General features: G+C 68.0%; 4 protein-coding genes across 4 annotated transcripts in view; 3 read left to right on the top strand and 1 right to left on the bottom strand.

Moving 5' to 3' along the window:
- The window catches only part of EMIHUDRAFT_121165 (hypothetical protein), a gene marked incomplete at both ends in the record, with an annotated part of 5,205 nt that extends 2,831 nt beyond the window's left edge, over positions 1–2,374 (top strand). Inside the window, one exon of the mRNA XM_005759235.1 lies at positions 68–2,374. Within this exon, the coding sequence (XP_005759292.1) occupies positions 68–2,374 (2,307 nt within the window). The remainder of the gene's footprint in view (positions 1–67) is intronic.
- An 881-nt stretch (positions 2,375–3,255) lies between these two features.
- Positions 3,256–4,125, top strand: ARL8-2 (ARL8, ARF-like GTPase; the record flags this gene model as incomplete). Its single annotated transcript, XM_005759234.1, has 2 exons — positions 3,256–3,606; positions 3,691–4,125. 2 exons carry the CDS (start codon positions 3,256–3,258, stop codon positions 4,123–4,125), a joined length of 786 nt encoding a protein of 261 aa, XP_005759291.1.
- Positions 4,126–4,540: 415 nt separating this feature from the next.
- Positions 4,541–5,740, bottom strand: EMIHUDRAFT_121164 (hypothetical protein; the record flags this gene model as incomplete). The annotated part of the gene is made up of 3 exons (XM_005759233.1): positions 4,541–4,953; positions 5,024–5,189; positions 5,276–5,740. 3 exons carry the CDS (start codon positions 5,738–5,740, stop codon positions 4,541–4,543), a joined length of 1,044 nt encoding a protein of 347 aa, XP_005759290.1.
- Positions 5,741–7,247: 1,507 nt separating this feature from the next.
- EMIHUDRAFT_249633 (hypothetical protein) lies at positions 7,248–7,737 on the top strand (the record flags this gene model as incomplete). The annotated part of the gene is made up of 2 exons (XM_005759232.1): positions 7,248–7,598; positions 7,669–7,737. The coding sequence occupies 2 exons, from the start codon at positions 7,248–7,250 to the stop codon at positions 7,735–7,737; spliced, it is 420 nt and encodes a 139-aa protein (XP_005759289.1).
- Between the last annotated feature and the right edge of the window lie 3,764 nt (positions 7,738–11,501).

The raw sequence follows: 11,501 nt of genomic DNA, 5'->3' as shown, positions 1-11,501 counted from the left end.
GTCCGTGTCTCGAACGCTATTTCCTTGGCACGGCTGCATGCTTGTCCGGCGCCCGCTGCGCTTCGAGGCCGATCGTTACGGCGAGGGAGAGTTCGTCTGCGAGTACAAACATGCAATGATGCTCGCGTCGAAAGAGGACGGCTTTGCTACCCTATCCGCAGTGCACATCGCGCTCTCGGAGTACAAATCTGAGAACCCGCACGTCTCGAGCGCCTTGGTCAAGACTGACGGAGCCGCCGCATACGCGGGCGCGACCTTCACCCTCGGCCTCTCCTTCCTGGGTGAGACGACCGGCATCGTCGTCCGCGGACACTTCATCGGCGAAGCTGGGCAGAATAAGTCTACTCTCGACGGCGAGTTTGCGGTCAGCGGGAGCCAGGTCCGCCGGCTCATCTGCAGCGGCCTCCACGACGTCCGCACGCCGTCAGACCTATTCCACGGGTTAGAGAAGGTGCTCTCCAAGCAGGGCGGCCGCACAGTCGCGCTCTTCCGGCCCGCCGGCAGCGAGGAGTTCGCCGTGGAGACGATCGCTCGCCTCACCCTGATGTCGGCCCGCGAGTACGTCTACGACGGGTCGGGGTCGTTCGAGGCGCTGCTACTCCGCCGCCAGTCCTTTCTGGGGGAGGGGGAGCGGCTGACCTCGGCCGACCTCTTCCCGGACGGAAGGGTCGCGCCCACCGCGCCTCAGGTCGTCGCCTCGACGAGCCGCGGGGCGGCGGGCAGCTCGGGGCAGCACGAGCTCGTCGCACGAAACGACGACAGGGGCCGCGAGGGCAAAGCGGACCGGAAGCTCGTCGCACGAAGCGACAGGGGCCGCGAGGCGCGGGCGAAGGCCAAGGCGGAGCGGAAGGAGGCGGCACAGGCGAAGGTGGCGGCGGAGCGCCGCCGTCTCGCTTCGGAGGCCTCGGTGGCGCGATCGACAGCGCGGTCCTACCGATGCTGCGACATGCCTGGCGGCATGCACGGCTGCGATCGAGTCTTTGTGCGCCTAGGGGCGTTAAACAGGCATCTGGAGCAGGGTCGCACCAACCCGGATGTGCACCAGTCCGGTTATGTCCGATGCTACCCCGCCGGCGCGCCTGTCGGCAGGGCGAGCGCCGGCGACGTGCTTGCGCGAGCGGTTGCCGCACAGGCAGGGCGTGTCACCATCCACGGCGGCGAGGGCGGCCTCGCCTCGCCCACCCTCTGCCCGGTGGCCGAGCTGCAGCTGACGCTGTGCGATGGGACCGTGTGCAAGCCGACCCCTCCGGAGGCTGGCTATGCCGGTAACCAGCAGGGGCGGTCGAAGCCGCGCCGCAAGTCCGCCATGCAGCTGACCTACGTCCTACTCGTCGGCCACGACGTGAAGGATGAGAAGGGGTACGAGAACCTGCACGGGCACGAGGCGAGCCAGCTCATGCTGGAGTGGGGCACGGCCGGCTTTGCCAGCCGTTTTGCGGGGGTTGGCAATGCGGCGGCCACGCAAGACGGGCAGCCGCACCTGCCGCGGACGGCGCAACTCTCGGCGAGCGAGCTCACGCCGCTGCTTATGCTGCCCCGGGCGAAGCTCGAGGCTCGCATCCTGAAGCTGAAGGCAAAGGAGCGGCGCCCCTGGGTCGCCGCAAAGACGAGGAAGCGGAAGCGCAGCGCCGTCCCTGCCGGCCGCAAGCAGAAGCCCGACAGCGCGGCCATCCTGCGCTCGGCGCGCGTCAAGCTTCGGCGCGCGGGCTGGGACATCGCCGCCGCAGTCGGGCAGAGGGGCGGGCGGCGGGCGGACCGCCTCACCGTCCCGGAGCTGAAGGCTCTCGTGGCAGGCCGCGGCTGGAAGCTGGGGAAGGGTGAGAAGGCCAACCAAGGCCCCCTGCTTGCGCTCGCCGAGCGGAAACGCAAAGAGGCGCGCGACGCGCACGCTGGCCGCCACGGCGGCGTCGCCCGGCCTGAGGACGGCCTGGACGAGTGCTGGGCGCCTCAGCCCGAGGATGAGGTGTCAGACGACGGCGCGGGCGGCTCCGAGGCGAGCGGCTCGGGCGCCGCCGGCGCTGCAGGCGGTGCGGGCGGTGCGGGCGGTGCGGGCGCGGGGGGCGTAGCAGGCGCGAGGGCGGAGGCCGGCACGGCTGGGGAGCCGGCGGGCGACGGCTCGGCGTCGGAGGGAGAGGCTACAGGTGATGTCGAAATGGGTGAGGCATGCGGGGACGCCGAGATGGCAGAGGCAGGGTCGGGGAGCGGCGGCGGCGGCGGTGGCGACGGCAGCGACGGCAGCAGCAGCAGTAGCAGCAGCAGCAGCGACGATGACAGCGACGACGCCGACGGACCTGACAGCAACTGTGAGGGAGAGGGAGAGGATGTAGCGTCGTCCGAGTCTGAGAGTGAGTCTGGGGATGAGGGTGAGGAGTAGCCGCGCGGTGGAGTGTACGCTCGCTGTTTACTCGATCCGCGCGTGTGTCGACAAGGGAGAAAACGGCCACGAGAAGAGGAGGGCACGCGTGACACCTGAGCGAGCCCGCCACAGCTGGCTCTTTCACCTGCAAGTACGAAGTAGCAGACGCTGAGGCGCGCAGGAAGTGGCCGACACGGCAAGGTCAGCGCGCATTTGCGCCGCGTCGCGAGATGGAGGGAGTACTGCAACCTACAGAGAGAGGACCTGCAGCAGCAGCCAGACGCGACGATTCGCACGAAGGAGTGACTCGCCCGCGGCTTGCCGCACTGCACTCGCAGATATGCCCTCCGGGCGGAGGTTGAGCACTAGCCGCAAGGCACACGACCGCGGCCAGTGCTCAACCTGCAGCACCGGGCCTACAGCGAGGAGTGATACGGTGATTGACGAGGCAGTGGTTCATGACGGTGGTGGAATCGGTGTCAAAACCGAGCCAACAGGCTGAAACGGCACGGGAGCTCACAGCGTGCCTCACTGAGAGTCTCGCGGGTGCTCCGAGGCGAGCAGAGCGCGAGGGCCGATGGCATGTGAGTCTACGTAGACGCCTCATACTTGGCGGGGCTAGTGCCGGACGCAGATGGACGAAGACCGAGTCGACGGCCTGCCCCAAAAATCAAGAAAAAATTCTGAGGCCGAAATCTCGATTTTTAAGCTATCTGGGGGTGTTTCTGGGACCATATGCGACCACTTCACCCGCCCCGGGAGGACTGGATCAGTTGCGACCTATCTTGCACCATCCTGGTGTGAAGTCGCCCGTATGTTCATCTCTTCCACGGCGGAGGACGGCGTACCGGGTACCCGGCGGTAGGCTACAGCCCAGAAGCGAGTGAACCGGCTACGAGATGGGCAACGCCGTCGCCCGCGAGGCCCAGCCGGTCGTGCAGCGGCTCATATCTCGCTGGCTGCTCCGCTCGCGCCTCGAGGTGGCGCTCGCGGGCCTCGACGGGAGCGGCAAGTCCGCTCTCGCTCGGGCGCTGGCGGCCGAGCCTCCGCTCGCCGCCGCGCCGTCGCTCAAGCCGACCATCGGCCTCGTCGTGCAGCGCGTGCAGCACAGCGGGCTCGACCTCTCGCTATGGGACCTGGGCGGCCGGCAGCGCTTCCGTTTTGACTGGGCGCGGCACGTCTCAGGCTGCGACGCGCTCCTCTTCCTGATCGACGTCTCCGACCGCGACCGCCTCGCCGAGGCGCGGCAGGCGCGCCGCCGCAGACGTCGACGACCGGGACCGCCGCCTCGCCGCGCGAACACTCCACCGGCCGGCCTCCCCGCCCTCGCACAGGCGCTGCACATGCTGCTCGACGACCCGCGGCTGCGCGGCCTGCCTCTGCTGGTGGTGGCGAGCAAGTGCGACACGCTGCAGCCGCGCGACCGCGCGGAGCTCGAGCGGCTCGGCTGGGCGCCGCTCAGCCGCCTCCTCAACCTCGATTGCGTCACGGAGCAGTCCTGGTCCGTCCTGGGCGTGTCGGCGACCGACGGGCTCAACCTGCCCGCACTCACGCGCTGGCTCGTGCTGCGGGCGCACTCGGGCCGGCCGCCGCGCGAGGGGGCGCTCGGCGAGGGGGCGAGCCGCTGGCCGGGCGGCGGCGCGCAGCGGCACGGGCAAGCCCTGCTCCGCCGCCTCATGCCGCCCTGGCTCGGCCTCAGAGGCGGGGCGGCGGCGGTGCCGGACCACGAGTCGACGCTCTTGGGGGACGCGGAGCTGCGGCCGGTGTAGCGAGCCAGTGCTAAGTACTATTTCATGGGAGAACGGTAGGTGTATATACAAAACTCATTTGTTTTGCCGCAGCCCAGCGCGGCGCGGGGCCATGAGTCAAGGTAGAAGGTAAGGTAAGGTAAGGTAAATTTCTCCACACACACAAGTGGTGGGGCAAGGGGGGGGCGATCGCCGATCCTCGCACATCTCCACACCCGGCAGGAGCCCCACGGCATTCAAAGTGCAAGCACTGGCCCGGTGTCAAGGCATGAGGCCACAGCGCCCATATCTCTCTAGAGGGGCCTCTCGCCAATGGGCTCGTTGCGTCCCGTCACGGCGACGAGTCACGAGAAATCGTCGAATCGTCGTCTCGGCTCTCGCTCACCAGCATGCTCACCAGCCACGACGGCCCTGCATGCTCTGCAACTCAATAAGTTCAGCAAAGAAATGGCACCTTGCAAAACACCGCCGCGAGCTCGCTCGCCGTGATCGTGCGGTCAATCCACGGGGCCAGGAAGGTGACATCCGTGTAGCGAATGTAGGCGGTCTCCGCGTTGTCAACGTCGTTGACACCCGTGATGGGGCTCGCCTTGACGCCGCCCTTGACGATGCCAGCGTACTTGCCTCCAATGTAGAGCGGCCCTCCAGAGTCTCCGTACCCGGTGCGCGCGCCCTCCACCAGATCGTCGCCGGGCAGGGTGCCTCCCAGCTCGGTCTTCACCGGCGGGCCGACGCAAAAATCGTGCACCGGCGAGTAATCACCACGGTTGAACCCCTCGCAGTGCGTGTGCCACGAGATGAGCGAGCGTGCCGCAACGACAGTCGAGGCGTAGTACTTGAGGGGTGTGCCTGGTGCGGCGGGTGCGGCCGCGTGAGGACGGGGCGAAGGCTTGCCCGGGCCGACCTCTCATGGTCGCACCGGGGATGCCAGGCGTGTTTGCCGGCAGGTCGTGCGAGGTCCCCACAGTCACCGTCTCCATACCTGCCTCAATCGGGCCGGGAAAGAAGGTGACGACCTCGGCGCCATAGGCCGTCGCATCGCCGTCGAGCTTCAGCAGCGCCGCATCCATCCGCTCAGGCCCAATCTAGGGAGGGAAGGAGGCGACACCGCGGTGTGTGAGTTGGCTCCCGTGCGTCTGAGTGAGCTCGCTAGAGGCGAGCAAGCTCTCACCCATTCGGGCTCGTACGCCTCAACAACGGTGAGGGTGCCCCCGTAGTGCCCGTCCTTGTCGAGTGCAACCTTCACCTTGACGGGCTCGGCGGCGGGGTCGACTGGTATAGCCTCGACCCCCCCATTGATTGCTCGTTTGAAGGGGAACCTGCCCTCCCAGCAGCTGTGGCAGTGCGCGGCGGTCAGGATCCAGTTTGGGGCGACGAGGGCGCCGCCGCAGCAGTTTTGCTCCGTCCCGGCGGAGCCCATCGCCGCGAGGGTGCTGCCCTCGCTCGCCTCCTCCACAACCTCACGAACGGAGACGTAGCTCTGGTAAAGGCTCTCGTCGGCAATCCTCCCGTTGAGGATCGCGCCTGCCCGCTGGCGCTGAGCGAGCAGGCTGGCGGCGGCGAGGAGCACGGCGGCCGTTGCGAGTGCGGCAACCAGCCGTGCCGTGCCGGCGGCGCTGGGAGCGGCCGATATCATCGTGCCCGGCGCAGACGGAGGGTTCAAAGGGACGTGCGTTTCGCGGGTGCGCAAGTTTTTCTTTCCGAGATAGAAGTCTGCACGTCTCGCGCGCGCGTGAACAGGGCTCCAGGCCCCAAATTACGTGTGAGTGTTAGAGTTGTTTGGTATTGCTAAAAATGAACTCTGGCGTTTGTGCCCCGTTTGTGCCGCGTCCCGTGCCCCCGAGTTCATTTTATAAGAATGAACTCGGGCAGAGGAAAGAAAGGAAAAAAAACAATGTAGACGCCTTTCTTCATCGCGCCAGTCTGCGCCCTTGTCGTGCCAGTGTGCTGTGAGAGAGGCTTCTATCTTAAGAATTCTTCATCTTTCCACCCGCGCACGACCCAAGAGACCTCGCGGGGCGAGAGTACATCTTCGCATGTCGAGGGTCGCGCCGCCGATGCCTGCCTCGTACCGCGACGGTCCGCGTATGTGTGCATGCCTCCTGACCGCCACGGTCACGGCCGCTGCGCTCCGGACAGGTTCGTTCGACGCGCTCGACCGTGATCTGGCTCAGCGGCCGCCGCTTTCTTTGGCGTCGAGCGCCCGGTGGTGAGCGCCTCTCACGGCCTTTCCAGCAGGCCGTTCGCTGCCCCGGCGCAGCCGCACCGACCCCCACGGCCCGCCGCACGCGCGCAGGCGCGGCTCGCGCACCTTTCTCGAGGCTGGCACCGCCGTCGAGCACCGCGCTGCCACCGACAGCGCACCCGCGCGGCCGAGGCGCCCCTCGCCGGCGCGTGCGGCGAGACGGCGAGCGTGTCGGCGCGCCTTCCGGCCGCCGCACGGCGGACGGGCCGCCCGTCGAGCCGCGCGGCGCCGAGCGAGCCCAGCGGACGCCCTCACCGCTCCGTCGGCGGGTCGTCAGTCACGACGGCCGGCCTCCTCCCATCCGCACGCCGCGCCTGGCCGGCCGCGCGGCGAGGCGGCGCCGTGCGCCACGCGCTGTAGCTTCGCGCGGCGACAGTGCAGCGGCACATCAAGAGCCAGCATGAACTTCTATGTGTCCCTGTCTCCGTCTGGTAGCCTCGTGACACAGCCTCAGCTGCTCTGCAGCGCACACAGACGTGGAGGGTGAACGCGCTGGTAAGGACCGATGGCGAGCGCAAAAAGTCATCAAAAGACACGCCACTCACTCGCTCGTGCACACACGACATGTGTGCTCTGGGAAGAGCGCGCAGATCGCGGGGTCGTGGCGCCAGCGAGCGCACCTGGGCACCTGCGCGCCAGAGCACGCAGGTGCACCGCTTTGCGTGTGCTGCCACTCGCCGCGCGCGCAGCGCCGCGTCGCGATCAGCCGAGTCTGTGGCCTCACCCCTCACCCCGTGCAGCCCGCGCGGCGCGTGTGGCCCCAGAGAGGCCCCCACCCTCGCGCGGACTAGGCGGTCACGCACTAATGTCTAATCCCGCGCCCCGGTTTTTTCGCCAGCCTAGTGCGTTCGGTTGATTGAGGAAACCCCTCGAGTTAGCTGCTTAGTCGCGTGCGCGTATGCTCGCTGTCGTTGCAGTCTCTGGAGGCTGCGCCGCGGCTCCCGAGCGGCGCGTGACCCGTGCCAGTTTTGGTAAGGTTTTGCGCACCCTCTCAACTGACTCCCTGAGGCAGGGTGGCGCGGGTGCGGGGTGGCTCGGCAGCTCGGCGGGAGGCCTCCGACCCGGCTACCTTGTGCTGTTGAAGTTGCTGCAGGAGACGCCGATGACGATGGCGCTGTCCTCGCGGCTGGCCAGCGTCCGGGCTCGCTGGCGCGCCGCCCGGGATAGCACTGACAGTCTGCCGGCGCAGCGGGCGCATTCGAATGCGCCCGCCGCGCCGGCAGACTGTTGGACGGCCACAGTCGCGAAAGTGGGGTGAAATCCGTGCGGCGCAGTGGCAGCGGTGGCCAGGCGGCCCCTCTCGGGGCCGCGTTGCGCAGGCGCGCCGCGCCATGAGCGGCGACCGTGGTGAGAACGCGATGTGCCACTTGCTCTCACTTAGCAGCTAACTATGATAGAACAAGTTTGATCTGTGTTTTACCGCGCGATTTCCATGGCGGGCAGCATCGGAATGCTTGCCCGCCCAGCAGCAGGCGGCGCACCCGGACACGCTGCTCTACGCTGCGCGGGGTAAGGAAGGGGTAGCAAGGGCAAGAGGAAGGGTAAGGAAGGGCAAAAAGACGACCAGGTACGCGCAGCCCTCTGCCGAATCGAAGATGTCACCTCGACGATACCTACTGCCTCGACGCGCCCGCCGCCGCTGTCGCCTGCATGGACACGGGCGCGCGCGTCACCGAGGCGGACTGCAGGGTCGCCTCCAACTTGTCGAAACAGTGCGTGTGGTCTCCGGGCGGCGCTGCGGCCCTCGCCCCGCTCTCCTCGCGCGTCGCGCTGCGCGGCACGCCGAACGCGCCGCCGACGAAGGGGCACGAGCGCGCTGGCGGCGGCACGCTGCTCGGGATCAAGGTGCTGGGCGCCTTTCTCGGCGACGTCGGCTGGTGCTCGGCGCAGCTGGTCAAGCGGGTGCGCATCGCCCTCGAGCCGCTCGACGGCATCATCCAGCTGCGCGACGCGCCCAGCCTCGACATCGCGCAGCAGGCGCAACACTGCCTCATGCGCTACTGCTCCAACACCACCCTCGTCTACTTCCTGCGCACCATGCCGCCATCCATGACCAACGAGGCGGCGCAGGAACACGACCGGCTCATCGCCTCGGCCTTCCACCGCATCGTCGGCTCCGAGGCGGGCTCGCCGGCGCAGTGCGAGCGCGCGCTGCGGCAGGCGCGCCTCCCGGTCAAGCTTGGCGGGCTCGGCCTCACCTCCATGGCGGCGATCCGGCGAGCCGCGTGGGTCGGCACCTGGGCGCTTGTGTGGACGCCGCTTCGGCAGCTCCACGCGCCTTTCCGAGCCGTCGACATCACGGCCGAGTCGGCGGCTGACTTCCAGCAGCTCTCCATCTTCACCGAGCTGCAGGACGCACACAGCACCCTCCTCGATGACTACGACTACGTGGCGAGGACCTACGAGCAGTACGACCGCCAGGTCTTCGACTACTGCAAGGAGGGCCTCGCACACTTCCGATTTCACCCCGACGGCCTCCCCGACCGCGACACACTCCTCCCGTTGGCCTGCTTCGATTCTGGCAGTGAGCATCTACAAAGCGCACAGCGTCGCTACTCCCAGATCATTCATCATGCAGCATGGCTCGGCTTTTGGAATGCGTTGCAGCTACCGGGCGTGGCTAGGCGGGAGGCGGTGCGCTTCATCGCCGTCAGCCAGTACCAGGCGGGCGCCTTCCTCAACGCCGTCCCCTCGCGCCGCGACTTTCGTATCCCGACGTGGGCGCTGCGCATCGCCGTCCAGCGGCGCCTCGGGCTACCACTTGACGAGGCGCTCGCGCGGGGCGCGCCGACCTGCTCGGCGCGCGGCGGCAAGGTGCAGGACCCACTGGGCGACGCGGCCAGCAACATCGGCCGCCTCGGGCACTGCGGCCGCCACAACAGCCTCCTCGCCGCCCTGGCCAAGGTCATGCGGAGCGTGTGGGGCATGCTCGTCGAGGTGGAGCCGCGGGACCACCTCGGCTACTCTAACGACTACCGGCCCGACGTCTCGGTGGCGGGCGCCGGCCGCTCGCGCTCGCGCCTCGTCGGCGACGTCAAGTTCAAGGACTCGCTCTCCTCCAACCCGGAGGACGTCGGCCAGCGAGGCGCTTTCGTCGGCCTCGGCAACACCGAGCCCGGCACGAGCGCGGACGTCTTCGGCCTCGAGCAGCGCGGCGCTGTCGGGGACGGCGACTTCAGGCCGAGCGACGGCGGCGGCTATGTGGCGTACAAGAAGGCGGACTACGCGCACGCCCTCTCGCGCTCGGACACCGACGTGCAGATGTACCTGTTCGAAACCTTCGGCGGGTGGTGCAACGCGGTCAAACGGCTGTTCTACCAGATGAAGGACAAGGTGCGCAACAAGCTCTCGAAGCGGCAGCACGAGGACGAGGCGAGCTGGTCGACGCGGTCGTGGCTGTCGCTGCAGGCCCAGCGCATGTCAGTCGCGCTGCAGCTCGCGGCGGCGGAAGAGATTGCGACCGAGCTCAGGCTCGCCGCGGCGTCGGAGGACGCCGCCGTCGCCTAGACTCCCCTGCGTCACTACGTGCCTCCCCGTCTTTGTAGCCTGGCGTTTGTGCCCCGTTTGTGCCGCGTCCCGTGCCCCCGAGTTCATTTTATAAGAACAAGTTTGAAAACCTGAGCGAAAAAACCGGGGGTCGGGATTAGTGCGCAACGCGGTCGTCACACTGTGTGGAACGGGCTACATGTAGGTTGCGTTAGATTGTCAATGGAGAATGGCCGCGTTCTCGCCCCTTTCCTGTCCGCGTGGGTCTCAGAGGACGAATGAGCACCGGACCTTCGAGGACATCAAAGTCGGCCGCGCCCCACGGCTATCCCGCCGGCTCTCGAGTGTCGCAGCGCGACGCGCTTCACCCCTCGACTCCGCGCTGCGAGTCGATTGGGAGACGACGCTCGGCCACTGCCAACTCCACCCTGACGTGACGCACATGCGCCGAGTGTCCCCCCCGAGGGTGTCCTTGTATAGTATAGTTGGTTGCGAGTTAAAAAAAGCCCGTTCCGCACCCGCAGCCAGCACCAGTACACATGCCGTTCTGGTGCCCCTCGGCTGGCCAGAGGACGACTCACAATGCAAAATCGGAAAGACATCACGAGGGGCCGTATAAACGGCGCCGCAGCGGCCCGGGACACTAACAGTGAGTTGCTGCCACTCGCCCGGCCTCCTCCCCCTCGGGGTCGCCCGGAAAGTGGGCTTGCGCACCGGCGCCCCCCCCAGCACGCCGACCCGAGGTGTACCCTCCGGCCACCTGGGAGGGGAGCGCTCTCCCTTTTTGGCCCATTGGCTTCACCATGATGGATACGGAGGTGGCCAGCCCTTGGTTGTGCACCTGCGGCGCGAAGAGGAGGTGATCTCGGCGGACGACGGCCATGCCGAGAGCGGGTCCAGCGCGGAAGAGGGTGCGCAGCGCGTCGCGGCCGCGCGCTTGGGAGCCGGGGGGATGGCCGGAGGGGGTGGGACGCCTGCATGTCCTCGAAGCTCCCATCCGCATACGCAAGCCGAGCCGCGAACGGCGGGGAGGGAGTTTTGGAGGGTCAGCCAAGGACGCGCATGGCGAGTGACAAACGAACGCAACCTGCCCAGTCGCTGGTTTCTCATCGTGCACAGACCATGGAGGCCGGAGCGGCGAGGCGGGGCACCCTTCCCGCAGGTGCTTAAGGTACCATGCGCTGTGGCGCTGTGGGTTTGAGGTGGTCGCCCGTGCGTTCACCCGCCACCCGATGTGTTCAACGACACTGGCGAAGGTCTGTAGACCCAGCTCGTGAGACGCGTGCTGGGCAACACCAATGTACGCTCGAGACAATACGACGCACAAAGACGGTTCCGAAGAGAGCGCACGCTCGGGGCACCATCCGCGCGTGGCGCACGGCGCCGCCTCGCCGCGCGGCCGGCCAGGCGGCGGCGTGCGGATGGGAGGAGGCCGGCCGTCGTGACTGACGACCCGCCGACGGAGCGGTGAGGGCGTCCGCTGGGCTCGCTCGGCGCCGCGCGGCTCGACGGGCGGCCCGTCCGCCGTGCGGCGGCCGGAAGGCGCGCCGACACGCTCGCCGTCTTGCCGCACGCGCCGGCGAGGGGCGCCTCGGCCGCGCGGGTGCGCTGTCGGTGGCAGCGCGGTGCTCGACGGCGGTGCCAGCCTCGAGAAAGTGGCGGCGAG

Source organism: Emiliania huxleyi, assembly GCF_000372725.1.
Source record: "Emiliania huxleyi CCMP1516 unplaced genomic scaffold EMIHUscaffold_804, whole genome shotgun sequence".
In the NCBI taxonomy this organism is placed as follows: Eukaryota; Haptophyta; order Isochrysidales; family Noelaerhabdaceae; genus Emiliania; species Emiliania huxleyi.
Note: the sequence above shows the minus strand (reverse complement) of the source record. Positions and strands in the feature narration are given on the sequence as shown.